Below are 16963 nucleotides of genomic sequence, written 5' to 3'. Positions count from 1 at the left end.
ATAAAGTGAGAGACTGTGAAATCAATTAAAACTAATCAGGCATCCAGTCCTGCTGGATACACCTTTAGCTTCTATAAACATTTGTAGACCTGCTGGTACCTATTTTGGCAGATCTACTCAACACCATGAACAGTGTGGTATAACTCCCTCAATGAAAAAGTTAGATTTTACCTTCTTTCCCAAACCTTAGAAGAACCCGAGTGTATGCCTCCTACTGTCTAATAGTGATGATTAACTTAGAATATTTATAAATTTGTTGGCGTCTATTGAACATATTTCACTACAGAAGGTGGACCAATCAAGTTAGGTTCTGTGCAGGCATACACAAAGTTAGAAGGGTGGCCCACCTATTATACAAAGTCCAATTCAGACGCCTTCCCTTCACCCTACTAGCGCTAGACACAGAGAAAGAACAAATGTTACTTACCTGTAAACTGTGGTTCTCCAGTATTGGTGTCTTTCATAGATTCACATGCTTGAATATTCCCCATCGTCGAATAGGGACTCCCACTTCGACGACGGGGAATATTCAAGCATGTGAATCTATGAAAGACACCCCAATACTGGAGAAGCATTAGATCAGCTGGATTTTCTTGCATGAGTGTTATCTAAAATGGGATTTGGGAGGCAGTTTTGGAGTTGGACATTGTCATTTATAAGTGCCTGAAATATAGAATTTTCCTTAATGGGGAGAGGTGATCCGAGGTTTTCTCTTTGTACAGGGATAACAGCCATGGTTGCCCTCTCATCTTTTAATTGCAGGACCCTCTGTATATTTTGCGAACGCTCTATCGAGTATGAACTAGAACTAGTTAACAATAGAGGCTTTTAACCAATGTCACTAAAATTTTCTCGGTAGGCAGTAACATATTCTTTAGCAAATATATATTATTCGATTTATTTAACAGAGTAATCATAAAAGTGCAAAAAATATAAAAATACACTTCATATTTTAAAATGCAAAACTATTATAAACAAAAAAATATTGATTCTAAAACATCATCTTATTAAGACATCAGATGTATGATAACGAACTGAAGACTTTAGCAATTGGCAAACTCTGCGACACGAAATCGGTGATGAAAGCCTTTGCAAAAAGACGAAGGCTGACTTACATCGTCTAAAGCCCATATACTTTACAAATAGTATTATGGATACAGTAATGCATTGAACTCAAGAGTATCAATTTTTTGTCTACAAGTTAATCAAGTCTTCATTTTAAGTTATAAGCACAAATGGAAACTTAAACCTCAAGATCTTTACCATGAATAGTCCATCTAGGATGCTTAAAGGGAATCCAATGTCAATCATGTTATTGTTTTTTCTCATTTGAGTTCCCTTTGGAAACTGTAATCCCTAATTTTACTCAATTCAAAGCATTCACAGCGAATTCTTTTTTTGACTAAATAGTCAGGTTTGAGCCAGCTCGATGCTATCTTCATGATGATATAATATAAAATGTTTATGTTTGATGTTTTAAATAATTATGTATCTCTTTTCCCTTATATTGTATATATATATTCTGTTCTCATCTGACTGGTTGTTGATTGGTGCACTAAATCCTGTACAAATGATGTGGCTCCTTATCCATACCCTTCTTAAAAAAGAATTTGGAACATATATATACAATTATTAGGCCATGAAAATGCCACATATTTATGTTAAATGTCACAAAACACATGCTGGCTGATGTTTCTCGTCTATGACAAATCTATCTGTGATAACTAAATAAACTTGTTTGATCATACAACAGCTTCTGGAACTTGTATTTCACCCAGAGATATCTAGACCTCAACATCTTTGTCTTATCTAACTTCTAAATTAGTAATGTGTCTGAGGTGTTGCTTGAGACAAGCAACAAAAATCAACATCAAGTCACAATACTCACCATTTACCATGAAGCATTTCAATCCGAATTTTGTTTCTGTTGAACAGTTAGCCTGAATTTGAAAAAGGGGTATTGGTGAATACAGATGATAGGCAGCTTTAGTCAAACTGTGCAAATTACTGTTGAACTCGTGTTTTCATCCTTAATAAAGGCGCACACCCTTCTTTAGACTGCTTTATAGCAACTAGATGGTTGTGCATTACCTTTAACTTCAGACAAAAGTGCAGGACTGAGATGGAGATATCGGATTCCCACACGACCCATACATCATTCCCATCTGATCTAGAACACAAAACCATTTGGAAAGTAGTGACTTCAATTGGCATGTCAGAAACTTAAAAGAGGCTCTCAGATCAGATGTTTGCGACCAACTAATCTGATTAGTATTTTCACAGGATTCGCCCTGTTCCCCTGCCATCACTTAGAAGGAAAGCGTCCAGGAACAATGATCTCTTTCTACCAGGGGAAAAGCTATAGCTATCCTTAATCTATAAATTTAACAGAACACTTCATCCGGACTAATGGTGTGAAAAACGATTCAGAATATCAAGAGTCCATCTTGCATCTAGTGATATTCATAGCAGACGTCTGTAAAGCTTACATCAAAATTCGAATTAATTGCTGCTACAGAACCCGGTAAAAACTGCAATATGACCACCTGATCTTTCAGTTTACTACTAGTTCAATATGTCTGCTGTAGCATCAAACGTGTGGCACATAATCCACATCATTGGCTGCGGAGCTATAGGAGGCCAATAACTGCTCACTATTAACTTTAGAAGATAATTTAAACCAACTCAATCCTCTAGATTAGTCAAAACTGTCATGAACTCAATATTCACATGATCAACTTTAATTATTGAGCCAAAATAACTATCATGGCTACACTGATAGCCTTCTTAGGCCACTGTTTGTTTCGCAGGTATACCGCAAAACAGTGGGTTGCCGGTCACTGCAGCAGCATAAGTGGGGGCACGAGGGGTAAATACAATTATATCAATCAATCGTAGCATTTGTAAAGTGCACTACATACCAGTGAGGGTTTTAAGGCGGTGGGGGGGTGCTGCTAATGCTCAAAGAGCCAGGTCTTGAGGAGTCTTCTGAAGGACAGCGGGCCTTGGGTCTGCTGTAGGTGGATGGGGAGGGTGTTCCAGGTCTTGGCGGCGAGGTGGGAAAACCATCTGCCACCGGTGGTCGCTCTTCGGATGCGGGGGACTGTGGCAAGGGCGACGGAGCATAGCTGGCGGGTGGGGGTGTCGAAGCTGAGTCGGCTGTTGAGGTACGCTGGTCCGGTGTTGTGGAGTGCCTTGTGAGCGTGGGTGAGGAGCTTGAAGGTTATCCTCTTGTTGACGGGGGCTCTAATTATTCATCTATGAAAGAGCCAGCGCTGGAACATTTGGTGCTGGGGTTAGCAACTTCTGGCATTGCCTACTGGAGATCTGGGACTAAAGGGGTGACATTTAGTTGTAGATTGTGAATTAAAAAAAACCCACTGATTTTGCTTTATCCTTGGGTGCCCAGATCGAGTCTGGGGCATCAGCCTGTTTTTATCAGTTTCTTGAACTATGTTAAAAAAAAAAAAAAAACTTTGCCATCCGCAGGTGAATCAAAATGGCACTGCTTAGTTGAATACAGACTTCAGAAATGTGTTGCTGCTGCCAGTCCGTTTCTAAGATCTCCGATCTGGCTGCCATTTTCTTCCTCTTTAATGTTGAAGACTCTGCATATTGTTCATTGCACTGTCTATAGCTGAACACCAATATTTAATCACAATAATTCACAAAATTTGCTGGAACATGTTCTCCATTACAGAAGGAGCGGGTTCGCCCATTAGTAACCCAGGTTTTACAGGCCGAGTAAGGGAGGAAAATCCTTCTCGGTTTTCATCCATTAAACATGACACAGTTCATTTAAGATCAGTAAAAAGCTAAAGTGTATTTACACATTGTTACATATATCTATTGCTGACAACTATGAACTGCTAATAATTAAGACCACACAAAGTGGAAATAAAATGAGAAAAGAGTTAGAAGACAGCAAATCTGCATCAAAATGGAAAGAAGGGAAGTCGTTTGGCTGGGCTACCATTTATATGGAGGGCTGATATAGCCGAGTTTGGATCAGCATTGCAATTTAATGTTCATAGCGCACAAATAACTTCCAGAACAAGTTTCATGTCTGTTTATTAATAAAAAAAATAATGTCACATGGTAAATACACAAATATGTTTTGTTTATACAAACTCAATACAAGAGTGAGGAGGTAAAGCCGTTATAAGATAACTCAAACCCAAGAGGGATTTAGGCTCACTGGAGGAAAACATGACTTTTTGGGAAGTAGACCTCAATTCACAAAAAGTTCTTTAGCAATGAGATGAAGGACATTTCACGAAAGGCAAACACTGTTTTCACAAGAGGGTAATTATCTCTTGATAAGGAGAGCATGTATCACTTTTCCAGAGTATAGAGTCAACTTGAGAGTGTATCCTCACTTCAGACAAAAGTGTCAATTAATGAGGCACAGATGTGACGCAAGTCACAAGGCGTGTCTGTAAACGAGGGAGCATCGCTACAAAAAAAGATGAGCATCACTTAGAGTGGAATGAACAACAACGCAGAAAGTCAAGCATCAGTTGCTGTAAGACGGGGATCCCTTGAAGTGAGACGAGCATCCCTTCAAGTAAGACCAGCATCACTTCAACAGAGCGCACCTGAGCTTATTTTGAGATGAGCATCAATTTATACAGTGAGCATCAGTTCATGTCAGGCCATCAGGTCAAGAGGCGGGCACCAATTCACAGGAAGCCAACTGCAGGTCATGAAGCAGGAGTTGTTTCATGATCAAAAAGAGAGACTTATAACTTGCCAAGAGACGAGCATACTTTCACAGGAGGGCTAAGTCATCCTAGAGGAGGAAGTCACTTCGCAAAATGCAGGGAGTGAAACATGTGGCAGATATCACTCCAGGAGAGATGAACACGAAAATAATTTTGGATTTTTTTTTAAACCATAAAAGGCTCTTTTTTACCAGTTTTAGATTAATAAGTTTGTGATAATTATTTGATGCATAGTAACATATCCTGTGAGCCTATGATCTCAAGATAGGAAACAGAGTGCTAAAGTGCAAATGTAACCTGCTCGCAACAAAACCACCACAAAACCTGCTCCAAAGAGATTGCATTATCTGCTGCATCGATTTCTGCTGGCACATACACCTCAGCCCTAAGGTTGACCTTTTTGCAAACAGCCATTTTAGTTCTATCCCGTTAAAAACCGTAAATGGGGCTTTTTTTCTCCAGCTTCAGTGAAACAAATTTCTTGAAAGTTCTGACTAAAAAAGTGGAGTCAGAATTACTGTGGCGGTGTAGTAACTCTAAGCCCCAGTAGACCAATTTTTTCAACCCATCAGTACAGACGGACATAACTGACAAACTCATACTGCAGTCTTTTCCTGTTTCATGGTCTGCTGCAGTCTTAGTGCTCCAAGGTAACTTTATAGTTACCTTCAAATTTCATATTTGGCCAGGTACTCATTGTTTCCAATAGTCTCGTCTAATGGATTGCAGGAGGCTAAAAAGAATATTTTACCGCAATGCATCCAATAAAGTACCCTACAAAATGACTTCTCCAAAGGCGGAAGGACACAGTCATGGGCATGTTTACAGCGCAGGGCAGAAGCAACACATTGTCTCAAGTGGGTAGCTGCAACTTTGGTCAAATGCATTCATAGCAATTGGTTGTCACTCTTTCTCCTGTAAAAAGAACTAATCAACGTGCCATCTCCCAACCCCGCTAGTTACTTACAACTCCAGAGTAAGTTCAAGAGATCCAATTTTTGATGCCTTTTGGCTGCACTGCAGAACTTGGTGTACGAGCTGAAGCACAAAAATCCAAAGCTTTGGAAGAGGTCACTTATTGGAAACTGTAGTTCAATTTGATTAACAAAGAGGGCACAATTGCAATTGGTGGATCAGTTTTCTATGAAAAGACTGCCTTCTTTCTCTTCCCACAGGTTTGAATTCAAGCATATAAGCAAGCTGCCACCTGGACACCTTCTGGCTTCATCGAATATTCCGCTCCAAGCTCCATGGTTGAAAGCTTGTCGGATGCCAGGGCTCTCTTTCCATTCACCACACAATGGACACTGAATCTTCCATTTAGGCAGTCCCAGGTTTACTTGCACAATGATGGGGGAATGCATCAGTGTAGAGAATGACTGTGGAGATGTAGGCTCACTCCTGACAACTTTACAAGCAATCAGCCTACAGCGTTACAAGGAGGATTCTTTTTTCATCCACAGAAAGAAGAAACTGTTGAGTTTTCATCTCCGGATGGTCCCACATCACCTCTTCATCACATGGGAGACGGACAGCTATAGAGAAAAGAGAAAGATGAGAGGATATTATTGAAAATTAATTGCGATATTCAATCTATGGAGTACACTGTCTGATATTTTGACCTACAGCTTTAAATTCTTTTTCGTTTTGAAGGCACAAAATGCATTGCGAATTAAGGCACTCCAACGAGAAACCTAGAGTTTTGTAGTTTTGGTCTGGCACGGTGACGGGGCTAATGAACATTAGAGCTCAAATCCAGACTGAAAATGATGGAATACGAGTTTTCATATTTATGGTCCAGAGACAGAGTACAATTCTTGCTCCTGAGAATTGATAAGATTTAAGGTAATAGTCTTTATGTACTATCATACTCGTAGATGGGTTGATTCCCATAACGAAGAGAGCAACTTAAAAGCTTCTCATGTCTTATATGGACGCTTGCTTCTTAGGAATGTGGGGACTGGGTGTGAAATTATAAGTATAGCATCAAAACTGCATTAATCTGTCCTGGGTTTTAGCTAGGAGAAATGTTGAGAAGCTACAAATGTAGTATATTGTTGCAATTCAGAGAAGCCCACAGTGCAGTAGTTGTTCTTTTATTTACATCATGGAGAGGGTTGCAGTTTTTAAGAAAATCGTATAGCGGCAACAATATGTGGAAGGGCTGCTGTGTTTTTCAGAAGTAACATCAAGGTAAAAAGAAAACACATTCAGGACTCCAAACCATCTGAAGTTTTCTATGGACCCCAAACATGGTTATTACCCACATCACAGTTGTTGTTACCAGTACACGGTAAAGGATTCTACAATGCATGACTAAAGTGAGTTTTGTTTAAAATTTTAATTATTGATTGCAGCTGTTAATTGTTCAGTATTTTGTGAGGGCACTGTGTCAGTATTTCCTTTTGCTTGTGGTTAAAAAAAAATCATCTTTTGCATTTCTTTAGCTTTAAGTTTTCCTCGTTTATCAGACCATAGTTTTTGTCCTGCTTTTTAAGTCAGGACACAGGTTTAAAATGTTTTCTACTTTATATGGCTTTGTCTTTTTGTTGTAGGCCTGGGGACGTTTTGTTAACTTTTAGGAAGGAGAGACCAGTTAAAGTACTTTTCTTTACAACTAATATGACTTTTCTCTTTTAAAAAAAATAATATTTTTATTAGTTTTCCACAAGAGAAACAATTTAATTTCTACATTCATCAAGTGAAAGGTACAAAACATGGGAAGAGAGAATGGCCAGAACAAAATAAGCCCCATAATACATTACATACAAGTAGCTCATATAATTACTACATTCTAAAACCCATTGTATAGTATACGCTCAAAGCTAGAGCAGATAATGAATGCCTAATAATTACAAAGCCCCCCCCCCCCCCTTGAGACCACTCCTCCAAGTGAGCCCAGATCTTGTCCATCCTCCTCCTGGCCTTCTTGTCCTACCGATGATATATGCTGGTCTGGAGACGGAACACTGAGAGCAACCTTGCCAGCCACTGATGAAAAGAGGCGGGTTCTAGATTAAGCCAGGCCGCTGAGATACAAATACCGGCTACAGCCAGAGCAATATACACAAAGGGTTGCCTTTCACTACCACCTGCATTGTCTTTTACACCCAGAAGCATAGGTTGCAGAGATAATGCCCCATCTGTATACAAAACAAGTCACAGAAGGCGGGATTTCTTTTGTTAAGAGTTTAGTGCTGGACAGTTAAAAAACATGTCCCCTAAATCTGCCTCCTAACGCCGACATCGCAGGCAGCAAGTCCCTAAATCGCTCCCGTCCCCTCCACTCCCTATTTTTGCCGGAGTAGAATTTAGATTGAAAATTGTTTTGTAGTGCTGTGTTGTGCCTGCAACCCCGCAGACAGTAATAACATGTGATCAATTTCTAGACTCAAGAAAGCTACCGTCCGTAGCATCTATCCTTCTCTGGCAATTATCTGACTGCTTCTAGAGATTATTGGGAATAAACCCCATCAAGTATTCATAAATCTGACTTATCTTGCAGCCACCAGTGTTGCGAAGTAGTTAGAGTAATGTTTCCTTAGCGAACGCAAAAACTATGCCACCCTTTTTTGATAAAAAAAATCATCCCTCAACTGCAAATATTTTAAAAAGTCCTTCTTTTCGAGCCCATATTCCAGTTGTTACTCACCAAATGAAAGTAATTTTTCTTATCAAAAAGTTGCCTAATGTTTCAAGCCCTTTAGCTTTCCACCTAAGGCATTATGCGTCGTGAAAGATCTTTAGGAGCAACGGGGACCTCCAGATAGGGGTGTCGAAATTAAATCTCTTGATGCCAATCTTCTTCCTAACCACCACCCTGATCTTAAAAGAAACTTGTAGGGTCCTAAATTTCACCTTCTTATAGTAACTTGACTCTATCATTTTCAAAAAGCAGGTCTTAGAGTCATCTCCTATGAGATGTTTGTAATAGAAGGTGCCACTTCCTCACCCTGGAGATCCATCTGCCGACCCACAACTAAATATTTCATATGCTGGAGGGCAGCCATCCACTGATAATACGTAAAGTATGGTACAGCCCAACCTCCTCTTGCCCTAGGCAACATCACTACTTTAAGGCCCTTCTAGCTTTAGCGTAAGGCCAGATAAAACTGCTACAGACCTTCCATCTTCTTGAACCAGCATTTTTCAAACTCTAAAGGTTTGGCCCTAACAAAATAAAGAACTTTAGGCAAGAATAGCATTTTTATGACATTACAGCGGTCAATTATTGTAAAATGAATTATCCATTTGCCTAAATCCAGTTTTGTCTTTTGTATTACTGGGGCCAGATTCAGTTCCACTATCTGGCCAATTTTAGGTGTAATATTTAATCCCAGATAGACTGCACAATCTACTTACTATACAATCATCCACATACTATATCTGATCGCTAACCACCACCTGAGTCTTATTCCGATTCAAATAATAGCCGGATATTTTTCCAAAATGAGAGGCCTCAGTTTCTAGCTCCAAAATTGTCCCTTCTGGATCCGGTCTCACAACTGCAATGTCATCAGCATAAAGAAGTACTTTTGTGCTAATGCAATAAGACTTCATGGTCTTGATTAGGCAACTGGCTTCTAGCTACCTTATCAATGGGTCGATATGTAAAGCGAACAATAAGGGGGAACAATGAGTCTTGTTCCCCTCATTATTTGAAAAGATTCTGATTCCCCACCCATTATTTGAAGAGTAACTGTTGGATTCCTATAGACCGCTGGGACAGCCCTGACATTTTCCTGGCCAATTTTGTTCCATCTTGACACCGTCCGAATGTAATCTCAGGCCACCCGATCAAAAGCCTTTTCGGCATCTCGAAGCACCAAGTACATGGGATCCCCACTCACACTGGCCCATCAAATAGTGCTATAACTTGTGTGATATGAATAGTAGTACCTCTGCCAGGTATAAAACCATGTGGTCTCAGGGATTCTAATTTGCCAATAATCTGGTTTAACCTAGAGGCCAAAATTTGAGAATACAGTTTGGCATCACTGTTTAATCAGAGAAACAGGTCTATATGACCCAGGATCATGAGGTTGGCTTCCCTTTCTTTTTTTAAAAACAACAATATTAGTAGTTTCCCAAGTCACAGGGGCTTTTTGGCCACTTTGCACCCCAAGCACAATGTAAACCAGGTCCTCTTCTAGGCCCGAAAAAAAATAATCTAAAATTGCAGCGAAATTGGGGGCGTGGCTAGCCGAGCAGCGAGATGGCCGCTCTCTGAGTGAGCTCCGCCGGCTACTCGGATTAATCCTTCAGTAATCCTGTTCCTGGAGACTGCGGAGCCCCGCACCTCCCGGATTCTGCGGCTAAAGACCTGGTGATCCTTCGGCTCGACTTGGGGGCACGGGGATGGTTTCCCCTCGCAGCGGAGGCGGCCGAACTATTTGCCGGCTGACGGGACGGTCCTGACCTGCGCCGGAAGTGCCTCCGGCGGGGAGCCGCGAGTCACGGGAGACCGGGGCTGCAGAGGCCTCAACGGACCGCGCGGAATTTGCTGTGAAGGCTTCGCCGCTGTACCACTATTGCGGCCGACGGTGAGCTCCCTGAGCGGACGGCTGCGGGGAGACAGAGAAGCCAGGGGCGACCTGGAGAGACAGCCGGGCGGCGAAACGAAGATCCTGCGGCCGCGGAGGGCGGTGCTGCCCGGGGCTGAGCCCGGGGGAGATCGTGCAGGCAAGCCCGCGCCGGCGGCGTCACAGCGACGGCTGGGGAGGAGGTGAGAGGGCGCCCTGAAGGGACGAAGGGCACAGCTGATCCTGCCACGTTGAAACGGCACCGAGGCCTCCCACTACTCTTCGGCCGGGCAGGTCACACGCCTGAACACCCGGAGTGGACCTTTGTGGCCCTGAATCCCGTGAGCCCCGGCGCGGCGCTATCCTAGTGGAGGGGTAAGACGGCACATTGCGCCCGAGGAAGGCTCTCGCTGACCGCTGGCGCTTGCAGAGCGTCCTGGGCGCCTACAGAGTCCTCAACCGTGTATTGCCACACTTGCTGCGCATTCAGGGTCACGCTTGGCGCGCACCGGTGCCGACTGGACAGTCGCACACCTACGGGACGCTTGCTGGCGGTCGCGCAGTGGGGTGCTGCCCTATTGATAGGCCGGTAGATCTTTCTTGCCCGCTGCGATGGGGAAAACGGACGCCAAACAACCGAAACTGACATTCGACGGTAAGAAGACTCCGAAGGGCGCGACAATGGAACCTGATGTGAGCACATCACCGCCGCGGGGGTCGACCCCGGATATAGACTTTGGTGCTCTCATAATGGAGGTGAGGGCAAGCCTGAAGAGCATAGATGCAAAGCTGGATACCATGACGGCGCAACTCGAATCCGTGCAGACGAAGGTGGACACCCACGAGAAGAGACTGGACAGTCTCGAGCATGGGCAAACTGAGTGTTGCGAATTCCAACAACAAGCTAAGCGGCACATTACGACGCTGGAGCGCGAACTCGACAATCTGCGCGCCAAGTCAGACGATTTGGAAGCGCGCTCCCGAAGATCCAATATTCGCATTACGGGTGTCCCAGAGACCACAAACACGGGAAAGATGGAGTCGTTTGTGTCGTCCCTCCTGCATGAGCTGTTCGACCCGGACTTGTCCCCGGTGTTCACGGTGGAAAGAGCACACAGGTCACTGGGGAAGAAACCTCCGGTGGGGGCCCCACCACGTCCGATCCTGGCCAAACTACTCAACTACCAAGATAGGGACATCATTCTTCGATTGGCGAGAGAGAAGGGTAAGATCATGCATCAGGGTAATCACGTCTCCTTCTACCCAGATTTCACCCCACTGGTGCAGGCGGCCCGGAAGGAATTTTTACCAGCTAAGAAAGTCCTAATACAAGCCGGCGTGTCCTACTCTCTCCTCTACCCGGCAAAGCTAAAGGTCCTGCACGAAAACACCTCGCACTTTTTCACGGACGCCAAGGCAGCCCTTAAATTTGCCAAACACATCTGTGCTGGGGCCAGGAGAAAGTCGCCACGACTCGAGGAGGCTTCAGGGCACCTGAGTGACAATGACTGAGGACCCTGGCACGCTCGGCCTGCGGGGCTGCGGGTATCCTCTTTGAGCAACTGTTGACAGCCGGGCTGACCTCTCGCACAGGCTTGCCTCTCCCGAACTGCCTACTTGGGGGCGGTTGATGGGACGCCGCTGCGTGCAGACTTGGGCTGCCATCTCCGAGTTCCCACTGAGACACAGGTTGGCTGCGGATCTTGGGGTCTGTAGGGTGGGGGTGCTGCCAGACCCAGGACCATTTAAGTTTGACAGTAGCCACCCCACATGTGTGGGGGTGTTAGCCGAGCGCACCACGCCTCATGGGGTGCCTCCCTTTGTTGCTTTTGTTGCTGTTGTTGGGGTCTTTTGACACATTGAATACATGTTATTGGGATATATCACGACCTAATTGGGGGGTTGCTGAGGGAAGGGGGTGGAGGGGGGGTTTTGAAAAGTTGCAAGTTTTGGTTCATATTAGGTGCATTGTACTAAAACACGAGCCTAGCTCTCAAGGCGCTGGGTCCGCAGATAGGAGGGCCGGGTGCCAGGTAGACTTCCGGGGGCGGGGTTGGGTGTCAGGGGTTTGGGTCTGTCAACTGCTTTAATGGGAGACATCAAAATCTGGACTTGGAACATTAGAGGCCTTGGGGACTTCCAAAAAGCCCGCTTGCTACATGGCATGTTGTCAAGGCATACTGTAGATATATGCTTCCTACAGGAAACGCATCTGAATGTCACCCCCTCAGCTAGATTGAAGAATTCAAGATGGGCGCATGTTTATTCCTCCATTTACTCGAATTATGCGAGGGGCGTAGCAATACTCATTCGAAGGGGGCTGGATTGGCGGGAGTACTCTCATGTGGGGGATGCGGAGGGTAGGTATGTTCTGCTTCATGGGGCTCTGCAGGGGCGACCCATTGTCCTGGCTGCAATCTATGGCCCGAATGTGGACGATCCTGACTTCTTCAGAACTGTTTGGGCGAAAATTATGCTGCTGGATTGCCGGGCGGTGGTGTTGGGGGGAGATTTTAATGTGGTGTTAGATGATGACTCAGATCGCAAAGGTGTGAGCAGACCGCAGCACACTAGGGCGCGCCAGGCGATTTCTGATATAATGAGGGAGGGTCTGCTTTCAGATGTATGGCGAGTTAGAAATCCGGGTGCTAAAGTGGGGACCTGCTACACCTCTCACAAGGCTGCTTGGTCGCGACTGGATTTCTGGCTGGTGTCTCCTGAGGTTGCGACGTGGGTGTCGGATGTGGATATTATGGCTAGATCGCTATCAGACCATGCTCCGTGTATGTTGGTATTGCGCCCCCCCGGCGCTGCACGCAGGGCGTTCCAGTGGCGCCTTCCCCCACATGCGCTTGCTGACCCTGTGTTTGTGGAGGAGATAAGGGAGGATATCACTAATTATTTTACTGAGAACGAGGGGTCAGCATCTTCTGATGCCATTGTGTGGGATGCATTTAAAGCTGTCGTACGGGGCCAATGCATTGCACGACAAGCAGGGGCCCTCCGTACCATACGGGCCACGTTAGCTTCACTTGAAGGGGAACTGAAAGCCCTCGATGTCGCTTTTAGCTCCGACCCAACGTTGGCGCTTGCTGGCGCTCTGAAAACTAAACTGTTAGCATTCAAAGAGGAGGCGGAGCGGGAGGTGCGATTTCTGGGGCGGCAGGCTGAGGCGCGCAGGTACGGGGAGGGAGACAGGCCAAGCAGGACTCTAGCCAGACTGATTGCTCCTCGCACACAGTCGAACTACATACACGCAATCTATGACAACACTGGCCGTCTAGTGGTAGGCCAAGAGGCGGTGCTGGGCGCCTTTGCAGACTTTTATGCCTCTCTGTACACCTCGAAACAGCCCACGACACCGGCGTCACTACGGGACTTCCTAGACTCCATAGCCCTCGTGTGGTTCAACAACAATCACAGACAGTACATGGACCTCACCGTTACAGTGCAAGATATCGCCCAAGTGATTAAAAGCATGCCGGCCAATAAAGCTCCTGGCCCGGATGGCCTGACCACCTCCTTTTATAAAACCTATGTGGCTGAACTAGCGCCGAGACTGCACTCTGTGTTTGTTGAGGCTCTCGAGTCGCAATCCCTCCCAGACTCCATGCGGGAGGCTCTCATTGTCACGCTACTAAAGCCAGACAAGGATGACCAACAGCTGGACTCTTACAGACCCCTGTCCCTCATAAACGTAGATGCCAAAATCTACGCAAAAGTAATTGCGGATAGATTGCAACCGTTGTTGCCGATTATAGCGCTCCCTGATCAATCGGGATTCATCCCTGGACGTGCAACATCACACAACCTCAGGACTATCTTCTCGGTCCTTCACTATTTACACCCGTCAGTACAGGCAGCGGTGGTGTTTTTGGACGCCACCAAAGCCTTTGACTCCCTGGAGTGGCCCTATCTCTTCGAAGTGTTGAAGCGGATGGGATTCAGTCAAAACTTCATGACCCTTATTAAGCACCTATACACGTCACCCAGAGCCCGGGTGAGCGTTAATGGTCTTGTCTCCAAGCCGTTCGCTGTCTCGAGGGGAACTAGGCAGGGTTGCCCGCTATCCCCGCTTCTCTTTGCGATTGCTATGGAGCCATTAGCAGCTCGAATTCGGCAACACCACACTGCCAGAGGCATCGGATTCAGTGCTAGAAGCTTATTGATCTCGCTATACGCGGACGATGTCACACTGTACGTTCAGAACCCCAGAGACAACCTGAGCCCACTGCTGCGCGAGTTTGTGAGATTTGAGGGTCTAGCAGGGATATCCATTAATTGGTCGAAGTCAGTGGCATTCCCCCTGACGGAGAGCACTGGTAGACCTGCCCCTGACTACCCCCTCAGATGGGAGACGGAAGCTGTCAAGTATTTGGGCGTCTGGATTAGCCGAGATGTACAGGAGCTGTGGTCGCTGAATTTTGGTAGGGCGGTGGACTGGCTGGAAGGGAAAGTTGAAGTCTGGAATAAATTGCCGCTGTCCCTGGTGGCTAGAATTGCGTTGGCCAAAATGGTGGTCCTCCCCAAATTCTTGTACTTGTTTGTCAATGTACCACTACCTATGACGACGCATTTCCACACACGGGTCCGCTCACTATTGCTGAAACTTGTGTGGGCCGGCGGTCAGGCAAGAGTATCCTGGGACCTACTCACGCTTCCGCTCCGACAGGGTGGACTGGGGGCCCCGGACTTGAAGCTCTATTCGCTTTGTGCACAAGCTCAATTCCTTCATTTCTGGGCCTACCCAGCCCCCTACCAGCCGCATGTGGCGGTGGAGCTTGCAGTGGTCGCCCCCTCGCCATTACGAGTGGCATTATACGGAGCGGTTACGTGCCCGTCGCGTGAGGTGGACACGGTGGAAATGATCCGCTGGTCCTGGCGCGAGCTTCGGAAGCGAGCTGGTCTCTCCCTGCTCTATGCGCCTGCGGTTCCTCTCAGGGGCAACCCGATGCTGCCATGTTTGACGGCAAGAGGTGAAGTCCTCACTATCCGTGGGAATAGGCTACTCACTTTCGCGGACATATATCCAGATGGCTCATTTCTAGAGATGCCTGCGGATGGGGATGACCAACCTTGCACGTTTGCGGACAAATTACTATATCATTCCCTTAGGGAATCCTGCAAGAAAATGGGACAGGGCTTCCCGGACGAGCCTTGCGCACTAGCCGCCCTGCAAGACTTGCTCTCAAGACCTTCTCCTAAAAAGCTGGTGTCCAGATTGTATAACTGCATGCAGGAACAAGCCCCGGTGACAGTAGCCACGGCCGAGTCCGCCTGGGCTGACGACCTGGGGGATCAGCTGCCGGCTGATGCATGGGGGTATTGCTGCGCTCAACTCACAGCTCTATCACCGAGTTACCGATTGCGGCTTATACACTTCAAATTCCTACATAGATATTACCGCACTCCGACACTGCTACGCCGCATGGGGATCCGCGAAGATGCCGCTTGCTGGAAATGTGGGGGTGACGATGCCACCTTTCTACATGTAGCTTGGAGCTGCCCCAAGCTGGAGGCATACTGGTCGGAGGTCTTCAACGCCATAAATCAAATCGTACAGAGGAACGACTCCCCATCTCCACTGCTGGGTTTGCTGGGGTATGTTAAGCGCACTGAGCCCTGCGACAGGAAACTACATGCACTACTCCTGTTATACGCCAAACGGCAGATAGCTATACACTGGGGCAGACCGGCCCTCCCCACGCTCGAAAACTGGATCAGGGATGTGACTTACGGCCAAACTCAACTGGCGAACTAGTGGGAGACCATGCCCACCGCTTCCAGACCCATTGACATATGGGGCCCGTTTATACAGTGGACTACAGGACGCGCGGCTCCTGACTCCGCCGACACCTCACGCGCTACCAGCGTTTCCGACGACATGGGCTGAGGGAGCGCGCTGCGTAAACTAGCGTTAGAGGTCCCGCTGCCCCGCACTTGGGCTTTTGGACACTGCTCAGCCGCAAGCTTTGGCGTTTACTGACTCCACTGACCTGACCGGAGTCCACTGCCCCCCCCCCCCCCCTCCGCCCTCCTGGTCCCACTGTGGATAACTTGCCGCCCCTCTCCCCCTGCCCCCCGCCCCGCCCTTCCCTCGCTAAGTCGCATACAGCTAAGATACCTTCCCGCACCCGCTCTCCACATAGCTGTTTCCCAAGTACTTGCACCTTTGTTTGATGTTTTTGGTTTAGTTGTTGGGGGGTTCTGTTGGGGGAAACAAGGTGCTGACCGACACATCCTTTTTTATAGTCTGCTGCAGCGGGCGGATGACCGCTGCTTATTTGAGGGCGGATTTGTTGATTTTCGCTACCTTTCAGCTGGAAGCAGCACTGGGTCAAAAGTAAGACCGTTTACTCGCTATAAGATGTACAATACGAACTGTAGACTTTTATTATACCTTAAGCTCACCTCTGCCGGTACCATTGGCCGGATGAAGGCCTCAGAGATATTTCTGTATAATCTTTGTATAATTTACCCTATAGCGGCCTGCCTCCGGGTTGTTGGCGTGACGCAGTGTATGTCATCTGTTTCATTTGATCATAATAAATGTCTTACGACCAAAAAAAAATAAATAAATAAATAAAATTGCAGCGAAATTTGTCCGTGCCAACTGTCTTAACAGAGGGTAAAACTTAGAGCGCCTCACTGATTTCCTCATAGCAAAATAGGGCATCTAAAAAATGTCAATCAACGAAGTTATCCTTGCTACCCACT

General features: G+C 46.4%; 1 protein-coding gene across 1 annotated transcript in view; it reads right to left on the bottom strand.

Annotated features, from left to right (window-relative positions):
- Window positions 1-4054: 4054 nt before the first annotated feature.
- CAPN10 (calpain 10) overlaps window positions 4055-16963 on the bottom strand; it is a 123660-nt gene continuing 110751 nt past the window's right edge. Inside the window, exon 12 of the mRNA XM_085635625.1 lies at window positions 4055-6259. Coding sequence (XP_085491751.1) covers window positions 6230-6259 — 30 coding nt within the window. The 3' untranslated portion in view covers window positions 4055-6229. The remainder of the gene's footprint in view (window positions 6260-16963) is intronic.

The sequence above is a fragment of the Triturus cristatus genome, chromosome 11, assembly GCF_964204655.1.
Source record: "Triturus cristatus chromosome 11, aTriCri1.1, whole genome shotgun sequence".
NCBI classification, from domain to species: Eukaryota; Metazoa; Chordata; class Amphibia; order Caudata; family Salamandridae; genus Triturus; species Triturus cristatus.
Note: the sequence above shows the minus strand (reverse complement) of the source record. Positions and strands in the feature narration are given on the sequence as shown.